Genomic DNA, 27,492 nt, shown 5'->3' on the forward strand with positions numbered 1-27,492 from the left:
GCTCAGGGGGTGTGACTCACAGCAGAAGGCTGATTGGCCGCGGAGCCGGTGTAGCTGGCAAGAACACCGGCCGCGGCCGCCGCAGTGAGGGAAAATGACAGTCTGGCCTCTTTACATTCTACTGTGAGGAGTCGGACTAAGTGAGAGCGGGCGCCGCGGCCCACCGGGATTATGCCCGGTCCGCCCGATGGTCAGTCCGGCCCTGGTGGCTGGGACGAGGCAGTTCCAGATACCGTAATCCCCAGTGACCCATAGAAGTCTGTTTCTCATGCCTCTGCAAATTTGCAGTGCATGGGTTCCCTTCTTCCTCAAAGCCTGCGAAAGGACCCGAGAATACGTGGCATCAAGAAAAAGGATTACTATTGGTTGGAAATCCTCCTTGATCTCCGTTACAAGGGGAAACTCTCAGAACTCATCCCGTCTCCAAAGAGGGAGCAGAAGATGAAATATCTTGAGGACACCTTAAAAGTTGAGTTTATGTAACGCCTTTCCCGACTCTGGTGGGTTACAGTCTGGTGGAAGACATAGTTTTGAGGCCTCTGTTGGTCAAAAGAGGAGCAGTGGAGAAGGGGGCCCTCTCAGAAATGCATTTCAAGATTTTTTTAGTCCTGGGCGCCCAGGGCTGTCGGCTTCCACATCCAATTGGCAGGGTCTGCATCATATGGTGGGATATTATCTAGGGGCGAAAACAGACATGAAGAGCTTTCCAGTTGATAATCCACTGGGTCATGAGAATAGACCACTGGCCAGAACTTGCCCAGTATGAAATTAAACTGCTGGGCTTCCCTGCATCCAGCATGCTTTCTGAACGGGCATTCATTGCTGCCGGAGGTTTTGTGACAGATGAGAGCACGTCTGTCCACAGACTCTGTGGACCAGCGGACATCAAAATGAATCAGTTCTGCTTTAGCAGCAATCGAGCCCCTGATTCTGATGTCACTGAACAATTGCTTTTTGGACTTAAGTCTCTGAAAGACTGTCTAGGTTGCCAAGCTTTGTGGGTGTTGATTTCATCTTGAAAATATCTTTTGGTGTAGGTTTCATGGGCACAACTAACACCCAAGGACCAAGTTTTCCACACCTGTTTGACAGGTGTATATCATTGCAATTTTTGACAGCATTGCCCGTTCCTGCTTTCATCAAGAGTACCTCTATAGGGTTATGGTGTGAAAGCACCACAGACACCCAAAGACCAATAATTCTGCACCTGTTTGACAGGTATATATCATTGCAATTTTTGACAGCAAGGCCAATTCTTTATTTCATCAAGAGTACCTATATAGGGTTGCGGTGTGAAGGCACCACCCACACACAAAGCCCAATTTTTCCACAGTTACTTCTATCCAAAATCTGCGAAAGAGACACCAGAGTTTATCCAAAACATCTCTAATCTTGTTCTGAGTGCACTAGATTGTGGCCTCATCATACAGGGTGGCTCCCAAGCCATTGTTTATGAAATAAAGAAAGCTTGAATGAAAAATGTCTTTTTTTTGGGCTTTATAAATGTCATTATTGCTGCAGCAGGTTCTATACACATTACAGATGTGCCACTTTACAGGCAGACTAAGGGGACCCACCCCCCCCAGGCACTATATTTAAAGGAACTTTTATTTTTCTTATTTCCAATTGTTTGGTCTTACTTTAAGCATCAGTAAATCACTGCTCATTTAAAAATGATGTTTTTTTTACAACCTTTTTTTTCATTGATACATGTCCCCCAGGGCAGTATCCTGACCCCTATAACCATTGTATGCCCAATTACTTACATATAAGCCTTCAAAATGGGCATGTTTGATTTTTCTAGTTCGGGTCCCATAGACTTCAATGGGGTTCGTCATTCGGTTCCAAACCTTTGCGATGTTGAAAAGTTCTACTGTGAACCAAACAGGGGGTCGTTTGGCCCATCTCTAGTAGGGCAGCCCATTGAAATGAATGTGTACAAAGGCTGTATGTGAACTAGGCCTTGCACCTGGCAAATTGTGGCATAGGGACATAAACCATAATTATGCTTTTACAGAATAGGTTTTAGTTATTATAAAATAATATTTTGGCTATGTTTTCTTGCCAATTTTGATACAAATGATTCTGAAAGGAATTGCTCAATAAAGTATTTTATGCAACTATTTATAATTCAAAACATACATAAGCAACATAGTCAACATCACAGTCATATGATAAGCAGGCTTAAAAGCTACATTTCCATTCTTTAAACATGTAGCATATTTTGTAAAGTCCACTTCACGGATAGCACATACATGATCAATTTTACAGTAGTCATCACAATTTTCTAGATCATAGCTGACTGAGTTATACTCATAGTACTTCTGTAGAAAGCAAGTTTCAGTAGATATTTTCTTCAGTACATCGTGCATAGACTGTGGAGATCCATCTGGCACCAGAAATGATTCTGTAAGGCGGTATTCCTTCTCCCACCTAGGTGACTCTTTATTGGCATATGTAAGGTTCAAGTAGTAAGTGACCATGTCCTGAAAAAGTAATATGTGGTAATTACATTTTTGGAAGTAAAAACTAAAATGAAACATAGAACTCCATTTGTTTTAACATGAATTACACGCCCCTAATGAGTGTTCTTGTTGCATTTCTTTTTGAAAATTAAAGGTTACACAAAATGGAACATAGACATCACTGGTTTCATGTTGCACAGGGATTTATCATTGCGTACAGCACCATCAAGACATTAGCAGTACAAAATGCTACTATAAGTAAACAATACCACTATGTAAGCAAAACATGGTCTTAATTAGTGTTGGGCAAACGGTTCGGCCCGAGCATGAGTTTTCCTGTTCAGCGAACACCCGAATTGTCACACAGTGCATTGGAAACCCTGATTGCTGAAGCAATAAAGGCTGTGGCCTATCGGGGCACATAGCATTGTCAGAGCCATGATTGGATACAGTCATGATGACTCTGTCCAATCATGGCTCATTGCTCATAGCCCCACCCCACACTATAAAAGGTTCCTTCCCTTAGCAGCCATTTGCAGTGTGATATTGGAGTGGAGATAGAACAGGGTTTTGTTTATTGCTACTAGTGAGTTAGTGTGCTATTGTGATTCTATTGTGAGTTTAAAGTATCAGTGTAGTGTAAATATGTTAGTGCAGCGTGAGTGTAGTGCGACCATTCATTTTTAGTGTAGTGTCAGTTTAGTGTGTCAGAGCAGGTTAACTTTGGTATATTGAAGTGTGTCAGTGAAGAGTGTTAGGGCAGTTTTACTGCAGTATATTGTAGTGCGTCAGGGCAGTTTTACTGCGGTATATCGAAGTGCGTTAATGCACATATACTGCAGTAGATTGAAGTGCATTAATGCACTTTTACCACAGTATATTGAAGTGCGTCAGGGTATTTTTATTGCAGTATATTGAATTGCGTTAGTGCACTTTTTCCATAGTATATTGAAGTGCATTAGTGCACTTTACGGCAGTATATTGAAGTGCCTTAGTGCAGCTTTACTGCAGTATATTGAATTGCATGAGTGCAGGTTTACTGCAGTATATTGTAGTGTGTCAGTGGAGTATGTCTGTGTAGTGAGTATTCAAGTTAAAGCGCACTAAACACCACTTTCCATTGATTAAAGCGCATCCAAGTACACATTTCCATGTCTCTATTACATTTCAGTAATAAGCCACCCGACCCACCATCATGTCTGGGAGGCCAACAAGGAGAGGCAGATGTTCCCATGGCACTGTGAGGTGGCCAGCAGCGTATGTGTCCACAGGCAAAGGTTGATGTGGTCTGTCCTCAGGCAGGGCACCATTTCCTCTGTTTAGTGATGTTGCCTATGCTATCTAGTCACAGCATGCAGATGAGGTGGTGGACTGGCTCCTGCTCATCCTGTATCACCCAAGCAGACACTAGCACTCCACCGCAGCTGCCAGAGCGTCTTATTCTGCATCCTTTTTCACAGCTACTCCTGCCAAAGCCCCAGCATCATGCATGGAGGAGTCAGCTGAGTTATTTGAACAGTGTCAGCCACTTGCTCCTTGACTAGTCACAGCCATTACTTGATTCTGTTGGTTCTGAGGTTGAGGAAGGTAGGAACATGAGCCTAGAGAGAGGGGAAAACACCGGTAATCAAATTGGCAGTCATGCTCCCCCAGCCGCAGCATATTGCCAGGCTGGCGCCAGTGATTATGATGAGGATGGAGTAGGTGATGATGATGAGGTCACTGACACAACTTGGGTGCCAGATAGAGCAGAAGAGGGACGTGAGGGTAAGGCACAACCCCAACGAGGCAGCCATCATGGAATAGCAGAGAGCAGCCGACCAATTTAATCACATTGTGGAGATGCTATCTCCTGGAGATGCTATCACGTGTGCAGCCGATTGCACTGTTGCAATTTGCAAACTTTGCCTCAAGCAGATAAAGCGTAGCAAGAACACCAGCCATTTGGGTACTTCATGCTTGACAAGGCATTTACCTCCCACCATTCAGCCTGGTGGCAAGAGCACCTGAAAGCCACACAAAAGGGATGCAACTCTGTTTCTCCTAATTTCTCAGCTTTCAGGTCTACCCCCTGCTATATATCATGACCTCTCAGCAGCCTCCACTGACAGGGATGATAGTATAGCGAAGGGTGTCACAGGTTCTAACAGCATGTCTGCCAGCAGCACACCACCAGCTATAGACTAGAGCAGGCAAGTTTCTTTACCCCAGCTGCCCTGAATGCCAGCATTTCAAAATTCCTGGCCTTTGAAATGCTGTCATTCCGTCTGGTGGAGATGCAGAGTTTTAAAAGCCTTATGGCAGTGACTGTCCCACAGTACATCGTGCCCAGCCGCCACTTCTTTTCCAGGCAAGCCATCCCTTCCCTGCACAACCAAGTGGGTGACAAAATCAGGTGTGCACTGCACAATGCCATGTGTGGCAAGGTCCACCCAACTACGGATACGTGGACCAGTAAGCATGGTCAGGGACATCATATCTCCCTAACAGCACACTGGGTAAATGCAGTGGCGGCTGGGCCTGACGCGGATAGCAGTTTGGCGCATGTGCTTCCACCACCGAGGATTGCAGTGCGCTTCAGTTTGCCTCCTGTTCCTAACTCCTCCTACTCCGCTTCCTCATCCTCTACCGCCTCCTCATCTGGTCAGCGTAACACCTTCACCACCAACTTCAGCACAGCCAGGGGTAAACGACAGCAGGCAGTTTTAAAACTTGCCTGTTTGGGGGAAAAGACCACACACCGCGCAGGAGTTGTGGAGGGGCATTGAACAGCAGACCGATGAGTGGTTGGTGCCAGTGAGCCTCAAGCCCGGCCTGGTGGTGTGCGATAATGGGCGAAATCTCGTAGCAGCTCTGGGCCTAGCCTGTTTGACACACATCCCTTGCCTGGCGCATGTGCTGAATTTGGTGGTGCAGAGGTTCCTTAGAAATTACCCCGATATTTCAAAGCTGCTGCAGAAAGTGCGGGCCGTCTGTGCGCACTTTCGGCGTTCTTACCCTGCTGCTGCTCGCCTGTCAGCGCTGCAGCGTAACTTCGGCCTTCCCGCTCACCGCCTCATATGTGACGTGCCCACAAGGTGGAACTCCACCTTGCACATGCTGGCCAGACTGTGTGATCAGCAGCAGGCCATAGTGGTGTTTCAGCTGCAGTACGCACAGATGAGTCGCTCTGCGGAACAGCACCACTTCACCACCAATAACTGGGCCTCCATGCGAGACCTGTGTGCCTTGTCACGCTGTAACATATGCAGACTAGGCCGCAATTTAATATTTTTTCCCTAAATGGGTGTTTATTGAATAGCGGAATAGAACAACAATATACAAAGGGTGTATCTCAAAGTAAAATATGCAGTCTAGACCGCAATTTATTTTGTTTCCCCTAAATGTTTTTTTTTTGCAAAGCGGAATACAACAGTATCCAATGGGTGTATCTCACTGTAACATATGCAGACTAGGCCGCAATTAGCTTTTTATCCCCTAAATGGGTTTTTATTGCAAAGCGGAATACAACAGTATGCATTGGGTGTATCTCAGTGTACCATATGCAGACTAGGCCGCAATTGGCTATTTATCCCCTAAATGGGTTTTTACTGCAAAGCGGAATACAACAGTATGCAATGGGTGTATCTCACTGTACCATATGCAGACTAGGCTGCAATTAGCTTTTTTTCCCCTAAATGGGTTTTTATTGCAAAGCGGAATACAACAACAGTATGCAATGGGTGTATCGAAATGGAACGTATGAATGAAAATCTGAAAAATAATTGTCCCCTTAATTGGTGCTTGTTGAATAGCAGATTTGAAATGCAGTGTCTAAACGCTGTAAGTCACAGTAAAATATGATGGAAAAAAGTTTTTTTTTCTCCTTTCTCCTCCTCACTGGGCTCAGGTCAGGGCATAAAGATCGTGTACTGCACCCCCACACAATACAATCAATGTAGATCGCTATCTGATTAAAGAAGATTCTTTCTATTCTTTCCCTCAAAGCAATCTCCAGCCTGACCCTACAATAATCTCCCCATCTCTCCCTCAGCAGCAGCAGGAACCTCTCCCTAGTATAGTTTGAGCAGAGTGACGCGCGGCGCTATGTGACTCCAGCTTATATAGACTCTGGGTCACATGCTGCACTGGCCAATCACAGCCATGCCATTAGTAGGCATGGCTGTGATGGCTTCTAAGGGCACACTAGTTAAACGCTTGCTGATTGGCTGCCTTGCACCTGTTGAAACCGCGCCATTAAAACCGCGCCAAAACATCAAATAACATTACCGAACAACGGACAGTACCCGAATATACAGTGAAATGTTCGGGTCCGGGGACTGAATACCCAAAAGTCCAGTACGATCCCGAACAATACAGTCCGGGTTCGCTCAACCCTACCTACAATGTAAAAGCCATTCTAGCGGCTGGTTAGCCACTGGAATGCTTTTACAGGCAGTGGGAGTTTAAAGGTAGGTGTTTGCAGCACTCATGTGAGGTATCACTGCAAACGTTATAGTGAGAGCAATAATTTTAGCACCAGACCTCTTCTGTAATTCTAAACTGGTAACCTGTAAACATTTTTAAAGCTTCATCTATAGAGATTTTTTAGGTACCGTAGTGTGGCGCCATCCCACGAGTGTGCACAATGGTAAAGCCTGACATGTTATGTATCTATTTACTCAGCATAACATCACATTTTATATTGTACTAAAAAATTGGGTTAGATATTGTGTGTTTTTGCATTGAAATTCATGAAAGTGCATTTTGTCCAAAAAATTAAAACAAAAATACCGTGTGACATAACAAATTGCAACAAAAAACATTTTATTCTCTAGGGTCTCTGCTAAAAAAAATAAATACATAAAAATAAACATAAATAATGTTTGGGGGTTCTGAGTAATTTTATAGCAAAAAGAAATACAGATTTTTACATGTAGGAGAGAAATGTTAGAATTGGCCTGAGTAGGAAGTAATTAAGCACATAGCACAGTATAACCAGTGGCGGCCTGTGCATAGGGGGCACCAGGGCGCCGCCCCCCCCTAAAAAAAAGGAAAGGAAAAAAAAAAAAAAAGATTACAAAAAGAACAATAAAGTTTAAAAAAAAAAGAAAAAAATCGCGTTCGCCGGCCTATGTGGTGGCTATGGGTGGGGTTTACGACCCAGAAGAGGCGCCGATTGGCTGCCTTCTGGGACGTAACCTGGGCACAGGTCATAGCGCTAGGACACCCCCACTTTCGTGATATCCTGGCTGTGATTGGTCCAGTCTCCAGCCTGGACCAATCATCATCCAGGACATCCGATTGCTGACCCCGCTGACGTCGCAATGGGGGCGGTGCCGGTGCGTGTGTCAGTCATGCACCGCCACCGCCCGATCTCCTTCCCGCCGCCCGGACCGATCGGAAGACCAGAAGACTGAAGAGGACGAGACGAGCAGCGCTGTGGACGGTTCCCGGAATCCCGCCGCCGTCAGAAGAAGAGGACTCGAGGAGAGGAGCAGTGCCGTGGACGTCTTGCAGGCAGCCCAGGAGGAGAGCAGGTAAGTGATTGAAGCCGACCTGTGACCTCACCTGTGCCATGCCTATACCATCACCTGTACCATGCCTATACCATCACCTGTGCATTGCCTATACCATCACCTGTGCCATGCCTATGCCATCACCTGTGCCATGCCTATGCCATCACCTGTGCCATGCCTGTGCCATGCCTATACCATCACCTGTGCCATGCCTATACCATCACCTGTGCCATGCCTGTGCCATGCCTATACCATCACCTGTACCATGCCTATACCATCACCTGTGCATTGCCTATACTATCACCTGTGCATTGCCTGTGCCATGCCTATACCATCACCTGTGCCATGCCTATGCCATCACCTGTGCCATGCCTATGCCATCACCTGTGCCATGCCTGTGCCATGCCTATACCATCACCTGTGCCATGCCTATACCATCACCTGTTCCATGCCTGTGCCATGCCTATACCATCACCTGTGCCATGCCTGTGCCATCACCTGTGCCATTCCTATACCATCACCTGTGCCATGCCTGTGCCATGCCTATACCATCACCTGTGCCATGCCTATACCATCACCTGTGTCATGCCTGTGCCATGCCTATACCATCACCTGTGCCATGCCTATGTCATGCCTATACCATCACCTGTGCCATGCCTATACCATCACCTGTGCCATGCCTGTACCATGACCTGTGCCATGCCTGTACCATCACCTGTACCATGCCTGTACCATCACCTGTGCCATGCCTGTACCATGACCTCAAAGTCACGCAATTTTTTACCGCGTTTTTTTGCCGCGAAGCAATACCTTTTACATTTTTCTTTTTGCGTCCCCCCCCCCCCCCCCCAAAAAAAATTTTGAGCACCAACCGCCACTGAGTATAACCAATGTTTTTTTGAGTCACCTGTATTGGCTCAAGAGGGGAAGGAAATTAAAAGAGCTTCAACTGGTTATATCAGTGCAGTTATGTCAGATTTTTAGCTCTTTACCAAAAAGCAGGTGATGTTCAGGCTAAGACCTAGACCTGGAAATTAGCCAAGAAATTTTACAGGTCCACAATGGGATAACGGTGATGATGGAGTCAGTCAGCAAAAACGCTGATGGCAGATAATGTACAATGTGTATGGGTTAGGATGTACAATAGCTGGCATGGAAAGCTTTTGTTTAGAAAAGTGGTGGGTGAAAGGCCGCCCAGGAAATAGCCAATTAGAGTGTTCCTGGAAGCAGCCGCCTGCATAGACTGCATTAGGATAAAAAAAAACCTTCTGCCTTTACAACTCCTTTAAGGGCTGGTTCACACTAGTGCAATGCCAGACATCACAAGTGATTCGCACCGCATTGCTGTGCAGATCACATGCAATGTCTGTGCGATGCAAATTCAGCCATACAAACTGTATGGCTGAATTTGCATCGCATTTGGACCAAACTCGTGCAGGACCCTTTTCTTTGTCTGCACTGGAATCGGATCGCATGATTGTTCACATTGCGCTGGGTTTTTCAAACTGTTTGCGGAGTGTCGTTAACTTAACATACACTTCGCAATCAGTTTGCGAGTTTGATGCAGTGCGAATTTGCTGAACTAAACTCCCAGAAATAGTCACCTTCTAATTCCAGCGATGCAGCAGTTGAATCCCTTGCTAGCTGCTCTCCTCTGCTTCTCAGCTTCTTCTATGTGCTGGGTTTTTGGCCAGTAGATAATTGGTGTCATCTCGGGTTTGCGCATTGGAGTCAATCATTCCTGGCACGTGTGCCCTGAATGCATGCTGAGATGTGCATGCACAGCTTAGTGTGCATTCAATAGAAGACTTTGAGCAGGCAGGTAAATGTTTGTTATTAAAGAAGAGAGACAGCGTGTCTCTTCTGCAATAGAGAGCTGCCGGAGCACAGATTATATTGGTTACATTTATTTACATATTTACATACGAGGGTGTACACATGCATTGCAGCAAAACCTTTCCCCTATTCGCATGCTGCTGCAGTACCACCTGACAAATAACAGTACAGCTGCCCTATAACTGCGTCCAATGCATGTGGATGCCGATTGATGCCGTGGGTTTTTAAGGGTTAAAACACATAACACCTCCTCACTTCTTGTTAACTGCACTCTATACCAATCCACCACAGATCGCTCTTTGGAGGACATCACTAGTGCAAGCAAGCCCTAAGAGAAGGAATCAAAAAAAGGGGACTAACAAAGATGAATACAAATCACCAAGTTTTTCAGTAACTGCCTCATAGAGCAGATGGCTTGGTCTACAAATACCGTAAGCATAGGTGTGCCCACAAGGTGTGCCAGGACACACCCTAATCACCCTGTGTGGCACAAATTCTATCTGTTTAGACCCCTGATATTTCACCAAAGCCCCCTAACAAGGCTCCTAAATTGTAAAAAAAAAAAAATATATAATAAGAACATTTTAAAAATAAAATAAAAATAAAAAACTATCCCACTGCCCTACTGACACTGTCCACTGCCCTACAGGCACCTTCCATTGCTCTACTAACACTGTCAGTATATATTCATGCATATGTGTTTGAGCTTTGAGGTGCACACCCTAATGCCTTAGGCTGTGCACACCCATGACCGTAAGGTATTATCAACACAACACCTGAGAATGTGAACTATTTCAAATAAACCTAATCAGCGAAGCAAAGTCTGGAAAATGTTTCACCTCCGTCTTCTGCTATCTTAAACATTGCACGTAAGTTACTAGAGCTCTCTATGTGGTACAGAGCATTATGGGAATGAAGACTGAGGACCCCAGCATAGTTAAGCCAAGTTATTAAGCAATAAACCTTATGATGCCCATTTTCTTTGTATGACAATTTAGGGGAATGGTGGTGATATTTCCATTTGTTAAACACTATTTAGGACATAATTCTTATCGATAAGGTCTGCAGTGCCATTACCCAGCACCCCCTTAGTGCCTAATCTGAAATTGGAGAAGCTATCAGAGGAAGGAATGAGGCTGGTTAATCACTGAGGAATTTCAGGTTTGCAATAAATATTTGCAAAATATACAGGGGAAGATAATAGGGTGCAAGTTAACAACTTAAGCCCCGGAGGATTTGGCTGCTCAAAGACTAAGCCCTATTTTGCGATTCTGCACTGCGTGACTTTAACGGACAATTGCGCGGTCATGCGACGCAGTACCCAAATAAAATTGATGTCTCGATGTCCTATTTTTCCCACAAACAGAGCTTTCTTTTGGTGGTATTTGATCACCTGTGCAAATTCTATTTTTTGCGCTATAAACAAAAAAGGGCGACAATTTTGAAAAAATAACAATATTTTTCACATTTTTTTTATATGAAATTCTCAAAAAAAAAAAATGTAAAAATCAAAATTGTTTAACATTTTAGGCCAATTTCTTTTCTGCTCCATATTTTTGGTAAAAAAAAAAAAAAAAAAAAAAAATCGCAATAAGCGTATTTTGATTGGTTTGCACAAAAGTTATTGCTCTTTCTAACTACAGGAAAGATTTATGTCATTTTTATTGTTTTTTTTTTTAACTAGTAATGGTGGTGATCTGCAATTTTTTTGCGGGACTGCGACATTGCGATGGACAGATTGGACCCCTGACGCTGTCACTTTTGAGGGTACCAGTGACATTACTACAGTAATCAGTGCTATAAATATGCACTGTTACTGTAAAAATGACACTGGCGGGGAAGGGGTTAACTTTAATGGTGATCAAGGGGTTAAGTGTGTCCCTAGGGGCGTGATTCTAACTGTTAGGGGGCGTGGCTAGTGAAGTAATCACAGAGACATACAATCCTACATAGCAGGATCGCATAGCCTCTTTCATTACTTCAGGGAGAATGACAGACGGCTGTATTTACATCAGCCGTCTGTCTTTCTCCCTCTCCTGTGGGAGATCGCGAGTGGCCGGCGGACATCGGAGCCGCCGATCACACGTGCTGGCTAGGCAGGGAATGAGCGGGGGTGGGAGCGCAGCAGCGCACACTCGTCCCCTACAGGCTCGTGGGCGAGCGACTTACCCCCTATGTCACTTTGGTTAACCACTTGCCTACTGGGCACTTAAACCCCCTTCCTGCCCAGGCCAATTTTCAGCTTTCAGCGCTGGCGCACTTTGAATGACAATTGCGCGGTCATGCAACACTGTACTCAAAGGAAATGTTTATCATTTTTTTTTTCAAACAAATAGAGCTTTCTTTTGGTGGTATTTAATCACTACTGACATTTTGAAAAAAAAACAAAACAGTTTTTATAGTTTAGGAAAAAACATTTTTTTTTTTTGAGTGATAATTCACTCAGGTAGTTGAGCCCATGATCTACCTGAGATCTCTGGTGAAAAAGTGGGGAAATATAAATTATGAATAAGTAAATGAATAAATGAATACTCCTTTGGGATGCTGGTCTAGATAACATACAGCTGAAGATTTTTTTAAAAGCAATATTAGACCGCGCTCATAAATGTGATAAAATAGTTCCCTTATATGTAAATAATAGGTATAGAAATTCAGATAAAATTCAATAAATAAATAAACACCAATTATGCTTAGGGCTCTTTCACACGGGCGATCCGATCAGATCCGCCTGTCAGTTTTTTAGGCGGATCTGATCGGATCCTCCATGCAGCTCTATGGGGCAGAGGGTGTCAGCGGAGACACCTCCGCTGACACCCGCTGCCATCCGCATCCGATCCTGTGCTTGAAATCCGGATGGATGGAAACCCTATTTTTCCATCCGTTCAGTAATCAGATCGGATCGGATCTGATGAGAGCGGACAAGCGGTCCGCTCTCATCCGATCCCCCATAGAGGGCAGCGGGGGCTGAGACACCTCCCTCTCCGCTCTGCAAGCGGAGACGGAGCTGTCATCCGCCCGGCTCAGCGGGCATCGCGGATCGATCCCCACTGAGCAACACGGATCCGCCTACGGAGCGGACTGTGTGAAAGAGCCCTTAAACTGATAAAGTGACTGTGCACAAACAATACATTCTATATATAAAACACCAATTGTGCTTCAGTAAGATATATTATAAAAGTGACTGTGTACAATGTGGGTGTAAACATTAATTATTGTGCAAGGTTAGATACTTTGTGTGGAAAAATTTACTACGATACTTTGTGCAAAATATCAAAAATATATAAAGTCCAATAAAGTGATATCACAGTGCCAATATTCCTTAAGGTGCTGATTGTGCTTAATGGAAGGCTCCAGTGGGGAATCTGGTGTGAAAATGATTCTTCACCGTAAATACAGCCCACTTACCAGATGACCCTTGGAGTCTAGCGTAGGTAAGTGGTTCCTGTGGATATTCTTAGAAATCCCTCTATCTGGTATGGTACATCAGTGGTCTTCCTCTGGAGTGGGAATAATTCTCAAGGGGGGCTTTTATAGTTTGTTATAAAATTTTGCAAAAAGGTAATTTTTCTCCTTCATTGATGTGCGCTGATTAAGCAGCACTGATGGGCTGCACTGATAAGGTGGCACTGATAAAGCGGCAATGGTGGGCACTGATAGGTAACACTGATGGGTGGCACTAATGGGCACTGGTAGGTGGCACTGATAGGTGGCACTCATGGGCCCTGATGGGCACTAATGGGCAATCATAGGCACTGGTAGGTGACACTGATTCAGCACTGATGATAGGACACTGATGGGCACTGGTAGGCAACACTGAATGGCACTAGAAGGTGGCACTGATAGGTGGGCACTCATGGGCCCTGATGGACACTAATAGGTGGCATTGATGGGCACACTGATTTAGCACTGATGATGGGGCACTGATAGGTGGCACTGGTGGCCACTGATAGGTGGCACCAGTGAGCACTGGTAGGTGACACTGGGGCACAGACTATCCACTCCTCTTTGGGACCAATATCCCTCTAACAGCAGTGGGCGATCTGCTTTTATTCTCCTCACGATGACAGTGTGAGGAGAAAAAAAAAAAGCTGATCTCTGGCTGCTGTTCACATCACGTGACCAGCTGTCATTGGCTGACAGCTGATCACATGGTAAGGAGCCGGGATCGGCCCCTTACTCCGATCTGTGATCAGCAGAGTCTCATGGACTCGCTGATCACAGAGCGAGCCACGCGCAGGGAGCGTACAGGCAGCTCATGCACAGGAGTACGTACATGGACACCCTCCCAGCAATTAAGGTACCCGCTGTAGCCGTTTTTCGGCTATAGCACGGATGGGAAGTGGTTAAACTGGATATTGCATTCTATGCACGGTCTGCCTAAATAATCAGGGCATCTTCTCCCAAATGATAAGCTGCTGCTAAAAAAAAACAAAAAAAAAAAAAACGCAACCTGTGGGGGGGGGGGGGGGGGGGAATTAAAATGCTTTTCCCGGTTTGCAAGCTGTAAGGTCAGTATCCTCTGAGAGATATCCTGGTAAATGCTGAGAACAGCATGTAAGCAGGTTCTTGTGGGGCATCATTGAATGTATTTCTGCATTGTGTTAATTGCACTGTGCAGCTATCTAGTTAGTTCAGGCTACCCAGGATGGAAAAGGGTTAACTGTGTCTAGACAACGACTTCTTCTTCGGGTTATTGGGTCCTGCCCCCTGTTGTAAGTGACTCTCCTCCTCATGGGATTTCAGAGAAAGGACCGCTGCATCATGTAGTCCTACTGGAGCACATGGCCCCCTCCCGGGTCACCCTGCTGGGATTCTCCCTGGAACACAGACTCCACCAGAAATGGACTTGAGCTATATGGACTGTATGATCCTGGATTAGTTAATTAGGGCTGGACTCTGTTTTATTTACAGTGTGCTCTTAAACTGTCCTGCTGAATGCTCAGTATAGTTTCATTATTGGTTTCATGCCTGGTCGGAAAGAATTAAAAGGGGAAACAGGGCCTGTTAAGCATACACACGGGGTACAGGAGGAAAGCCACCACAAAGGGTTAACTCGGCAGGAGAGTAGTTACCACGGGCAATCATGAACTGGTGGGAATATATGGCAGCTGGTCAGAAGAGCGTGGTACCTGGCAAATGTTACAGGTGCTCTGGTAGTGAGGGGGTTGGTGCTCTGGCAGCCTCCCTAGTGGTTGGTTCCCCCAAGGTATCTGGTACCGAACCCGTGGTATGGAAACCCCATGTACCTGCCCCCATTGTATGGGAGAGTAGAAGGTGTTAATTTTTGTCCATGCGTGAGGTCCATGCATGGCAGGACCCCATTCTGCCAGTGGGAGTGAGGTGGCAAAATGATGCTGGACTGGTGGAGAGGGCACGGGCTCAGCAGTGTTCCACTAAATGCAACATACATTGAGGAAGTTGTGTAGTAACACGGAACAGTACATTTCACAGAGGAACTTTGTATTTCACAAAGCTGCACACAGCGTATGGCTCTTCTCTAAGCAAGGGTTCTGCCATGTTGAATTTAACATGAACACGGCCCTATCTGGTCCCAGGCATTTATTAACGTGTACACAAGAGGAGAAGAGCTGGGAAAAGTGAGCCCGCCCACAAGCAAAGCTTGCAAGATGACACTACAGCACAGTACTGTAGTGTCTTCTCAAATTATTTCAGCATTCACCCGAATATTGCCTGAAGAATGCTGATGTCACCCTTGTCTAGGTGCTACAGGCAGAGATAGGGATAACTAATGTTTAGTATCAACTCTATCCCCCACATGGGTTTTTTTTCCCAGTCTTTTGTGATGGAGTTGGGGGAGCCTTTTTAAAATTTTAGTGCAAGGTCCGCTTTATTTTTCGGACCTTCTTTATACTGAATTTCAGATGAAAAGATGAAATACATATAGCACCCTGCCCTAGTCAAGCTAAATTTAGTTTTTGGCTCTGTGGAACAACATTCTATTCTATTTTCTGAGTCTGGCCAGGTTTCCTTAAGCTTAGTGGTTGATTACTCCTGTGTCTCTGGAAGAAGCTTCCAGAAACAGAATTAGGAGTTAGTCACTGAGTTATGAATATTTATATGACCTCGGCCAATCCATGGGAGGGGGTGTGCAGAAGGTGGCTGGGGAGAAGATAAATGTTTAGGGGGCTTGTTCAGAGGGTTTCCCCTGGGGCTGCTGCCCCTGGGAGGCAGCCTGTGTACTATGTACTGAGGCTGTTGCTAGGCTTCAGCATATGCTTAGCTGAGGGCCTAGAAGAACTTGGACTGAAAGACCTTTGCTGGAGGATATTACCTCAGGGAACTGGGCTGGAGAAGGCCTCCTTTACCACTGCAGAGTTTTGCATGGAAGCTGGTTGGCAACCACTGTCCTTGAATAATGTGAGTAGGAGCTTTGCCCAGATTTACAGGTGTGCATGTGCTTTGGGGGTTAATGCCAGTGGCTGCCTTAAGGACTGGGAGCGCTCAAGCAGAGCCTCAAATTGCCTGGCTATCCTTCCTACCTCCAGTAAAAGCTGCTGCTAAAGGATTTATGCTTGAAAATCTTTCCTCTTGTACTTGCTGGCATTCTTAGAGTATCCTGAACTCTCATCCCTCTCTCATGTTGTATTGCTTCAATAAATCTACAAAAAGACTTCCCCTAGACTGAGCCTGCATTTGTGGAATTAGAACTGATATCTGGGCTTGGCAGCCTCTGAACAGATAAGGGAGACCTGGGTCACTTCCATCAGCCCCTTTGGGGGTGAGCACTACATACATACATACTGTCTCTCGAGTGGAGCACCTCTCCTAATGGAAGCCCATACCTGTCCCCTGACAGGAGTAAACCTGTCCCTTGAATGGAGCACACACCTGTCTCCTAAAGGAAACACTGAGCTACGGTTAAGTATGTCATAAGGGCTGTGTTGCATCTGCACTTACAGCCTGACGGTCTCTTCCAGAACCGTCACCTTGCCCTGTCAGAACACAGAGGGACCCAAAATTCAAAGAGCACCTTTGGGCTTTAAGGGAGCAGAAGTTATGTATTACATTTTTTGACTACCGATAACATTTCCTGAGTCCCTGAAGCACCAGGGCAGCAGAAACACCCACAAAATGGCCACACCAAGGTATTTTCTGAAAAGCATTTTGAAGACTTCATTTTCTTGCCACAAGTTTTTGAAAAATGTGAAATTATTATTCATTATTATTATTTTTACACAAAGTTGTCAATTAATAAGAGATTTCTAACACACAGTATATGCATGCTTACAATTACACTCCTAAACACATTCTGCTACTCCTCCCGAACAAAGCAATACCCCATGTGTGAGACACATTTGATCCTAACCTTGGCTGTTACTAATGCTTCATTTTATCCTGCTTGCTAAAACCCCTTTTCATTTACTGGCACATTGTATTTGGTTAGTTTCCTACTCATGCTACACGTGTCTATAAATTTCATTTTGTTACCCAATGAGAATAAGCTATGGGTATGAACTCTTGGAATTCAGCGTAAAAATACATTTATCCTTAACACATACCAGAATATTAAGGGTTTTACGGTCATATTCAAATACTCTTATTCCAGGATTGTTGGCTCCATTATTTACACCTGGCAATGTGGTCTTCCATGGAGATATTCCAGGAGCAATAAACATAGTACTAATGGGATCACCTGGAATGACAGTAAAACAATACATTAGAATGTGGACGTATAACAGCTGACTGCCTTTCTTTCCCTCAACAGTTGCGTATAAATGGCCAGGCAAGTCCTACTAATCTTCAAATCTGCAGTATCCACCGACGTTCAAAGCCCCACATACTCTCACCGGCCACTTTATGAAGTAGACCTTGCTAGTATCGGGTTGGACCCCCTTTTGCCTTTAGAACTGCCTTCATTCTTCGTGGCATGGATTCAACAAATTGTTGGAAACATTCCTCAGAGATTTTGGTCCATATTGACATGATAGCATCACGCAGTTGCTGCAGATTTGTCGGCTGCACATCCATGATGCCAATCTCCCATTCCAAAGGTGCTTTATTGGATTGAGATCTGGTGACTGTGGAGGCCATTGGAGTACATTGACCTCATTGTCATGTTCAAGAAACCAATAATGAGATGATTTGAGCTTTGTGACATGGTGCATTATCCTGCTGGAAGTAGCAATTAAAAAATGGGTACACTGTAGTCATAATACTCAGGTAGGCTGTGATGTTTAACCGATGCTCAGTTGGTACTAAGGGGCCCAAAATGTGCCAAGAAAATATCCCCTACACCATTAAACCGCCAGCCTAAACTATTGATACAAGGCATTCATGCTTTCATGTTGTTTACACAACATTCTGACACTAACATCTGAATGTTGCAGCTAAAATTGAGATTCGTCAGACCAAGCAACATTTTTCCAATCTTCCATTTTTTCCAAATTTGATAAACCTGCCTGTGTGAATTGTAGCCTCAGTTTCCTGTTCTTAGCTGACAGGAGTGGCACCTGGTGTGGTCTGCTGCTGCTGTAGCTCATCTGCTTTAAGGTTCGATGTGTTGTGCATTCGGAGATGGTGTTCTGCATACCTAGGTTGTACCCAGTGGTTATTTTCGTTACTAAAGCCTTTCTATCATCTCAAACCAGTCTACCCATTCTCCTCTGACATAAACAAGGCATTTTCCTTCACACAACTGGATATTTTCTTTTTTTCAGACCATTCTCTCTAAACCCGAGAGATGGTTGTGCATGAAAATTCCAGTAGATCAACACTTTTTGAAATACTCAGCCCAGCCCATCTGGCACCAACAACCATGCCACATTTTAAAGTCACTTAAATCCCCTTTCTTCCCCATTCTGATGCTCGGTTTGAACTTAAGCACGTCGTCTTCACCACATCTAGATGACTAAATGGATTGAGTTGCTGCCATGTGATTGGCTGATTAGCAATTTGTGCTACCAAGCAATTGAACAGGCGTACTTAATAAATTGACTGGGGAGTGTATACCTTAAGGACAATAAACTGTTTCTAAAAAATTCAAAACTGAATATTAATTTTCCTGCAAAAAAAAAAAAACAAAAAAACAAAAAAAAATCTCCTAGCTATCCTAGAGACAGCCCAATTATCTTCTGGATTTTTCAAATCACAGGTACTGGATGAAGGTCTATTGTTTATTGTAGTTATAGAGAGAATTGTAGAAATGCTGTCTTATTCCGCTTTACATCTTTTCCGTGTCTAGAGGAACTGCACTCGATAGATTTAGGGAAGCACAGCAACTGACAACATATGACATTTAATATGCGCATGTATGGCTTGATTCATTTGTTCATGATCTACGCTGCATTTATTTTAATAAACATGTTTCATCAAAAACATTACCTGAGTTGCTGTAGAACATCCTAAATGAATCTGTGTGATGATGTCCAAAGAACTGCCCTTGTATCACATTGTGATGTTTCTGGATGATCTCCACGTAACGCTTGTTAAAGTTCTCCCTGAACCAAGGTTTTCCGCGTTTCTTTTCAAAATAACCTGGGGGCACATGTGCCACTATATAAACCTGCAATATATCAGAGAACATAAGCGAGTTGTATTCCATTCTGAAAATCACCACAATTTCTTTCTAAAAACGTTTTCAGAACTAGGTGCACTGGTGTGACCCCTTTTATGGATGTTGTATACAATCTGAGGTTAAGTATATTTATTGATATCCATATAGTGAAAGGCTTAAGAAAATGCATGTTCTTCCTACAGGCAGTGTTGTATTTTGGCCTAGGCCAACAAGGCCCAGGCCTAGGGCAGCACTTTGCAGGGGGGCAGCAAAAAAGCTGCACCACGTACAAGAAAAAACAGCCTCCTCCCGCCTCCCCCACTAAAAAGTGTCCCTGCCGGCTTGCGCTACACACTTTTAGTATAGTGCCAGTCTTAAAGGGCAAATTGGGCTGGAGGGCAGGGTCCAGGAGGCAAATCAGTCTAGCATCCCCATAACAGCGGTCACACTGCTACCTCCTGGTATGATATGATGGTATGATGATGGGCACTGCTGAGGCTGACCTTATGGGAATTGATGAGGCTACACTGATGGGCACTGATAGACTGTGGTTGTGGTCTGTGGTTTACAGATGACAGGGCGGGTCATAAACAGGAAGAGGTGTGGTCATTACAGGAAGGGGTGCGTCATATTTAAATTAGGGGATGCGCAAGTTTAGTCAGGCCTAGGGCAGCACAAAACCTAAATACACCACTGCCTACAGGGTCAAAAAGCTTACGCTCTAAAACATTTATGGGTTAGCAAATCTATGATTATCAATAAAGTTGATTTAAAATTCCCTGATTTTAAGGTGTGTGTAAACCCAAAATCTATTTTAGCATGCCTCACTGTAAACAGTTTTTAATTAATACATTTTTTTAATCTTTTGCTAGGTTTCTTACCTGGAGATTACTTTTTGTTGCAAGCTGATAACGCTAAGCCACCGCCTTGCAGTAAGCAGGAGCATTGTCATACTGTGAGCTTTTCTACATTTGGCCACTGGGCTAACTATCATGTCTGCAGGAAGCATGCACAGACCTGATCGGCAGCTCAATGGCCAACTGAAGGTGCAACCCTTCTGCTAATTGCGAGACAGTTGTCAAACGCATTACGCCTACAACAGAAAGTGCTAGTATTTGCAGGATATCCAGCTAAGAAACTTTAAAGCAGATTAAAAAATAATTTGCAAACCTTTAGTGAGACATGATGCCAAACTCAGAAAAATAGATTTCAAGTTTTCAACCATCTTTATTCTTCCATGTAGGATCATACATCCACCTTCAGACTGCAAAAATGATATCTGGTCTTGGCCAACATCATGGTCTACCACTACTAGGGACAACACTGTGTAGGAGGCATCAACATTCTTTCTGGTGAGAATTTCAATGCCTAAGATGTGGGTAGTTGTTCATCAGTTTGAATTACTCCAATGCTATATCTGCTTACTAATTACCAATTCTTTAACAGTAAGAATTTTACCTTTTCCCCTTTCTGGGAAGCATCAGTTAATTGATTTTCTAACCAAGAAAACTGGTCCCCAGGATCCTCCATATTGGCTGTTACACTGTTGGAATCATAATACAAATTGGTATTTAGGATGATGATACGGCCTGAAGCTCCTGGGCTTACCAACTGCTCACTGTAATATGCTCCTGGATAGAAAAGGCAAAATAAGGCTGCGTTGATATTCTATATTTTTGTAAAAAAAAAAATGAATCATTCATAAACACAGCCATCAATTCTTCTTTGCTTATCCATTATTGTACCTTTTTGAAAAGTAGACAATGATTCTGATTTTAGCCATGGCCTCCAAAATTCTGATATCCGATAATAAATAGAATTGTTCTGCACTGGAAGTTGATTTTTAGGATGGAAATCATGATTTCCTAAAGCAGCATAAACTTTGGTTGCTGGGTAGAAGCAGAATAAAACAGTGATCAGATAAATACAACAATAAGGTTCTAAATTGTCTTGTCATGTTTTGAACCCAGTGAAGAGTCATACTATGGAGCATACACACTAACAATATATATAGAAGTACATTTAAGTACATTGATGGACTATACAGCCATTTGAATGGGCTGCCAAATGCAATACAACAGATGCAAAGTTTTCATATGTGCCATGTACAGATGGCTACAACGCTGTGCCATGAGAGAGAGGGACCAATAAAACACTTACAACAGCCTCTATACAGATCGGGTGTTAGGATAGGATATCAAGAGGAATGGCAAAGCTTTCTTTAACATATAAAAAAAAGCCTCTCCAAAAAAGATCAAAACATTTTTAGCAATATTTTTTGCCAAGTTTTTTGTTTATGTATTTTGGTGTATGTTTTCGTTAGTAAAAATATTTAACAGATGAGAAAAACTCAAAACCAAAAATAGCAACTTTTGGAATTTTAACACTGGGCTCATGTTTGTGTTAGCGTTTCTTTTCCTATTTCAGTGTTTCAAGTGACATGGAAAAAAAAAAAAAAGTCTACAGAAAAAAAGAAACACCTTGGAAAAACTTGCATTAATTTACTTTTTTTTTTAGTTATTTCTAACTTTTGTAACCTTAAACAAATCCATTTATTAAAATGTAGAGGAAGTTCATTGGTAATTCATCTGTGTCCTCACTTGACCTGCTCAATTTGATTTGTACAACTCAGTTTACCTTCATACCTATTCATTGTGTATGAATGAATGAATGTAGAGGTAAACAAAGCCATTTATATGATGTAGTGTTAAGAATTAGGTTTAAGAGAAGTGTGTCCAGGGTGTTAGAAGAAAGGGATGTGCAGGGTGACAGGAAGAGAAACAGGGTTGCAGAGGGATAGTAAAGAGAGGTTTACTGAAGAGGCTTAAGTGTGACATGAAAGAGGTCTGTTTGGCAGGAACTGGACATGATTTGCAAAGGCTAAGTGGGGTACAAAGTGACAGGAGGAGAGATGAACAGAAGGCACTGGGAGGCATAGGAAGCACAGGTCTGCAGTGATCAAAGTTGCTTGTCAGAAGCAGAGCTCTGAGACAGCGCCAAGGACATCTGTGTGTCCAGCCCATGCCAGCTGAGGAGGCAATAAACCGACTGCTGCAGTGGACTGGGAATAGGTGTGGAGTTTTAAATGGCAATGGGGGTGGGGGGGGGGGGTAGATGCTCTGTAAATGGTGAAAATGGTACAGGGGGATAGGAAAGGGGATCAGCAGGCGGCAATTGCAGACACAGGTCTGTGGTGATTGGCACCACTCTGCAATGAGAGGGGGTAAATGGAAGAGCTGGGAAGTGATTGGGGAAGGGGGTTAATAGAAAAGTTGGGTGCATATTGGGGTAGAGGGGTGAATGAAGGAGTTAGGTGCTGATTGTAGGAGATGGGGGTGAATGGAGGAGTCAGGTGTTGATTAGGGATGATCGAACGGTTCGGGTCGACCATCGGTTTGACCCGAACATTGACTGTTCGAAATTCGGCCGAATTTCAAACTTTTTGCTGAAAAAGTTCGGAATTCGGCAACCAGAACCGACCAAAATGCAATGGGACAGGAACTGGGCTTTAAAAGCCCGTAATTGGACCAGAATCATCAGTAAAAGCCAATTGAGGGGGCAGGAGGATGCTAGGAATGTGATTGGAGTGACTAGGGGGTCCAGAGGCCAATCAGTAGTGAATACGCCCCCCAGTATATAACATAGCCCTGCCAAATCTCTAGCATTGTAATACAGGGACGTGGAAGAGAGTGGAAGCAGTTCTGTTACTCCTGCTTCAAAGTGTCATTTAGCAATTATTAGTGTGAGGAAAGGGATATCTAGTGTAGTTAGGGTACTATTTTCCACTATAGTTAGATTTAATAATCTAGTTTCTGTAGGGAAAGTGTCAAGTGTCAGGGTGACTGTAGTGTAGTGTAGGGTTAACTGACTCTGATTGCTATGGCAGGGTGACCAAACCCTTCCATGTCAGGGTGACCGCCATAGAAAGCCATAGAAAAAAGATTGTTTCCATTAGAATTGCAATAGAGCAGGATAGTGGCTTCGCTAATTTCACACCTGGCCGTTTTTGTAGCAGGCATTAATAGGGCTTTTTTGTGGACGTGTTTGGAGGCAGGCATGACATCTGAACTTCTGTGTAGGGGTATATATACACACACACACACGTATGTATATATACACATACACATATATAGGTGTGAAAGTAGCAGAACCCTATTCCTGCGCTAATAATTAGCAGGCATAGGGCTTCGCTCCTATCACACCTATATGTGTGTATGTGTATAAATACATATAAGTGTGTGTGTATATATATACCCCTATACAGAAGTTCAGATGTTATGCCTGCCTCCAAAGACGCCTAAAAAAACGCCTGCAACAACACACCTGGGCGTTTTTGTTGCAGGCGTTTTTTTGGGCGTCTTTGGAGGCAGGCATAACATCTGAACTTCTGTATAGGGGTATATATACACACACACTTATATGTATTTATACACATATAGGTGTGATAGGAGCGAAGTCCTATGCCTGCTAATTATTTCATTAGCGCAGGAATAGGGTTCTGCTACTTTCACACCTATATATGTGTATGTGTATAACTACATACATACATACATGCATACATACATGTGTGTGTGTGTATATATACCCCTACACAGAAGTTCAGATGTCATTCCTGCCTCCAAACAAGTCCATAAAAAAAGCCCTATAAACGCCTGCAACAAAAAGCCAGGTGTGAAAATAGCGAAGCCACTATCCTGCTCTACTGCAATTCTAATACAAACTTTTTTTTTCTGGTTCTGGACATGCTACAGAGCTGGAACTTCACAGGTACACTTTTTAGACCCCCCAGGCACTAAATCCAAAGAAATCTCTTTTTTTTTTCAATAATTTTTTCAATAATTGGCTCTCTATCAAAAATGACAAATTTTAAGAACTTTTTTTGTGTGATTAATAGTCCCTGGGGCATGACCCAGAACCCTAGGCACTTTTTAGGGGCATTTATTGGGTTTTAGGGCTTCAAAAGTTTGTTTTTTGATTACCGAAGTTCGGGTCCCATTGATTTCAATGGGGTTCTGAAATCCGGGCCGAACTTCAGGAAGTTCGGGTGTTCTGGTTGAAGCGAACTTTTCAAAAGTTCCATCATCCCTAGTGTTGATAAGGGTCGGAGGGTGAATGGAGGAATAGAGTACTATCCTGGGGAGCCTTAAATAGAGTCAGGTGCTAATGAAGGGGAGGGTGGGTGAATGGAGAAGACTGATGCTGATCAGGGGAGGGGGTGTCGGGTGTTGATTGGGAGAAGGGGGTGAATGTAGAAGTGAGGAGTTAATGAAGTCACCTAGGCACATCAAATCCATTACAAACAACTACAAAAAAAAAAAATCCCAGAAGGCCTCAGCACACAGAAGATGTCCAAAGAGGGGAGGAGGCGAGAGTGGTGGCAAAAAAAAAAAAATGCCATTTAGATTTGTGTGGGGGGGGGGGGGGGAGGAGGAACAATAATTCCCAGTGCATCCAGGGGGCGGAGGTCTGCTTTTAAAAAATATGGATCATATCTGCAAGATCTTCTGGTCTCTTAGATAGCTAGTCTGGATTAAAAAAAAAAAAAAATAAGTTTCTCACTGCAGGAACCTAGTCACCAAGCATGACTAGAGCATATTAGATAAAAGAGATCATAGTTCTAACTTAAAGAAAGGCAACAGTGATAACAGTTCATTTTGTAATTGATTGTTTACTACTTACTTGGAAACACTTCAATGATTAGATCTGTTATCCATTCCACAATATCCAGGACAGCCTTCTCACCAAGTTGTTCATTGGGTACGTGGGGCGTGTCATCTCTAAAACCCAGCACAATAATGTACTTAATAAATTCTAGTATCATATCAGTTCTCTTTTATTCGCAGGGCACAAAGACCTTGTGAATTACAAATGCAAATAATTCAAAAGGTGTTGAAAAAATATTGCACTTATAATGAACTATAATGACCCTAGCATAAGGAACAAACTATTCAGAGAAAGGAGATACAATAAGACACGTGGCCACTCACTAAAACTTGAGGAAAGGCGGTTTAACCTTAAAGTGCGTAAGGGGTTCTTCACTGTAAGAGCGGTAAGGATGTGGAATTCTCTTCCACAAGCAGTCGTATCAGCGGGGAGCATTGATAGTTTCAAAAAACTATTGGATGGACCCCTTAAAGACCACAACATACAGGGGTATACAATGTATGGTTAAAAGCAAACACACACACACATCATAGGTTGAACTGGATGGACTTGTGTCTTTTTTTCAGCCTCACTAACTATGTAACTTTTAAAAGTAGCATGTGTAATAGCCTAGGACAGGGGTATTGAATTAAAATTCATGGAGGTCCGAATAATAAAACATTTTTCCAGCAGAGGTCCAAATCACATTTTTGTGCTATGACTCAGATTCTTTACATCATCGCCCAGGTGTGTAGGCACGACAGCCCATTCATCTGAATGCAATATCCATGTGCGGGAAACCGCACCTTGTATTTCAGTGCGTTTAAGAGCCAGTGGTACCCCTGCACATTTTCCGTGCAGCACCTCATTTTTTTGTGCAGCTGCTTGTCCCCCTTCACATCTTCCTCACTACAGCACTACCTCCCTTCACATATCATCCCCACAGCACTGCCCCTTTTACTTCACCTGCACAGCACTGTCCCCCTTTACATCACCACCCCCCCCCCCACACACACACAGCACTGTCTCCCTTCACACATCATCTACGCAGCACTGCCCCCTTCACATCCTTCCCCCCCCACAGCACTGCGCCCTTCACACCCCCCACCCACAGCACTGCCCCCTTCACACCCCCCCCACAATGCTTTCCCCCCTTACATATCACCCCCAAAGCACTACCCTTTTCACATACCCCCCAAAACACTGTCCCCCTTCACATGTCACCCCCAGAGCAATGCCCCTTTCACATCCCCCCACAGCACTGTCTCCCTTCACATCACTGTCCCCCTTCACATGTCACCCCCACAGCACTGCCCCTTTCACACCCCCCCCCCCCCCCCCCACAGCACTGCCCTCATCACATCCCCCCACAGCATTGCCCCTCCACATCCCTCCACAGCACTGCCCCTGTATACCCCCCCAGCACTGCCCCTTTACATGACCCCCCTCCTCCCACACAGCTCTGCCTCCTTTACATGACCCTGCTCCCCATCCTTCACAAGTTCACAGCCATGTCCTTTCTTCCCTTCAATCTCCTACCTTACATAGAGCGGAGAGGAGGAGGCAGGACAATCCTGAACTGAAGGCAGAGACACAGCAGCACTGGATGAGGAGTGGGAGCTGCCGGGTTAACCTTTCATATTAGCAAGCTGGTGATTGGTTGCTAGGACCAACTCCTAGCTGCCAATCACCTCCTGGTTAATGTGAAAAAATAATTCAGGCAGCTGCTTCTCTCCAGACAGTGCTGGTCCCGCCACCAGTTCAGAATTGTCCCAACTCCCGCCGTTCGCTCTGGTCTGTAATGACAGCGGCAGGGGCTCGGGGACAAAATCATCAGCTAAATGGCGCGGTCGTGGCGGTCCAGATAGAACAGTAGCTCGGGCTGGAAACGGACCCCGGGCCGCCATTAAGTGGTGCCCGGCCTAGGAGAAAATCTACAGGCCTGTTTTTCTCCCAGGCTGGTATACGTACATACTACTTGTCGAGAATTATTGTGCAATATTTTGTGCAATATTCAGCCCGCCCACAGCCCTGTATCTCCTGCTGCAGCCCAACACATACAAAACACACACACAGGCTAACAGGGACACACAGCCTGTTAGCAGTTGCAGGGGACTTCCCCCCCTCCCTCTCCTTCTCTCACTGTGCATTGAGTGAGGCACTCACAGACACGGCCGCCCACCTTGTTCCCTCTCCTGTTTCTCCATTGGCAGGAGGAGATGGCCAATCCAGGGAGGACTGCAGAAGCAGCAAGGAGCTCTGGGACATGTAGTCCAACACAGGCTGCCCCACTGTAATCCCTAGGGAAAACACTACATACCCCCCTGCAGCCCACAGACACAGAGGAGGAATCTTACACTTACAGGCTGCCTGGGAGGAGGGAAAGACCACAAGGCAAGGGAGAAGACTGGATGCTGGAGAAGGGTGCTGCAATCCTGAGTTGGTGTGACTGTTTCTCCCACAGCTCAAAGGTTACTGACAGACATCCACTAGAGAGAGGACCCCGGGTGCACCTACAGGCTTCATCATTGGAAGT

At 44.4% G+C, this 27,492-nt stretch overlaps 1 protein-coding gene across 1 annotated transcript in view; it reads right to left on the reverse strand.

Moving 5' to 3' along the window:
• Positions 1-2,096: 2,096 nt before the first annotated feature.
• Positions 2,097-27,492, reverse strand: part of SMPDL3B (sphingomyelin phosphodiesterase acid like 3B) — a 40,114-nt gene continuing 14,718 nt past the window's right edge. The window contains exons 3-8 of the mRNA XM_082244383.1: positions 24,993-25,090; positions 21,059-21,202; positions 20,772-20,944; positions 19,142-19,322; positions 17,320-17,453; positions 2,097-2,486 (exon numbers count right to left, since the gene is read on the reverse strand). Of these exons, the coding sequence (XP_082100509.1) occupies positions 2,121-2,486; positions 17,320-17,453; positions 19,142-19,322; positions 20,772-20,944; positions 21,059-21,202; positions 24,993-25,090 (1,096 nt within the window). The 3' untranslated portion in view covers positions 2,097-2,120. The remainder of the gene's footprint in view (positions 2,487-17,319; positions 17,454-19,141; positions 19,323-20,771; positions 20,945-21,058; positions 21,203-24,992; positions 25,091-27,492) is intronic.

Source organism: Pelophylax lessonae (assembly GCF_965119305.1).
Source record: "Pelophylax lessonae genome assembly, chromosome: 2".
NCBI lineage: Eukaryota > Metazoa > Chordata > Amphibia > Anura > Ranidae > Pelophylax > Pelophylax lessonae.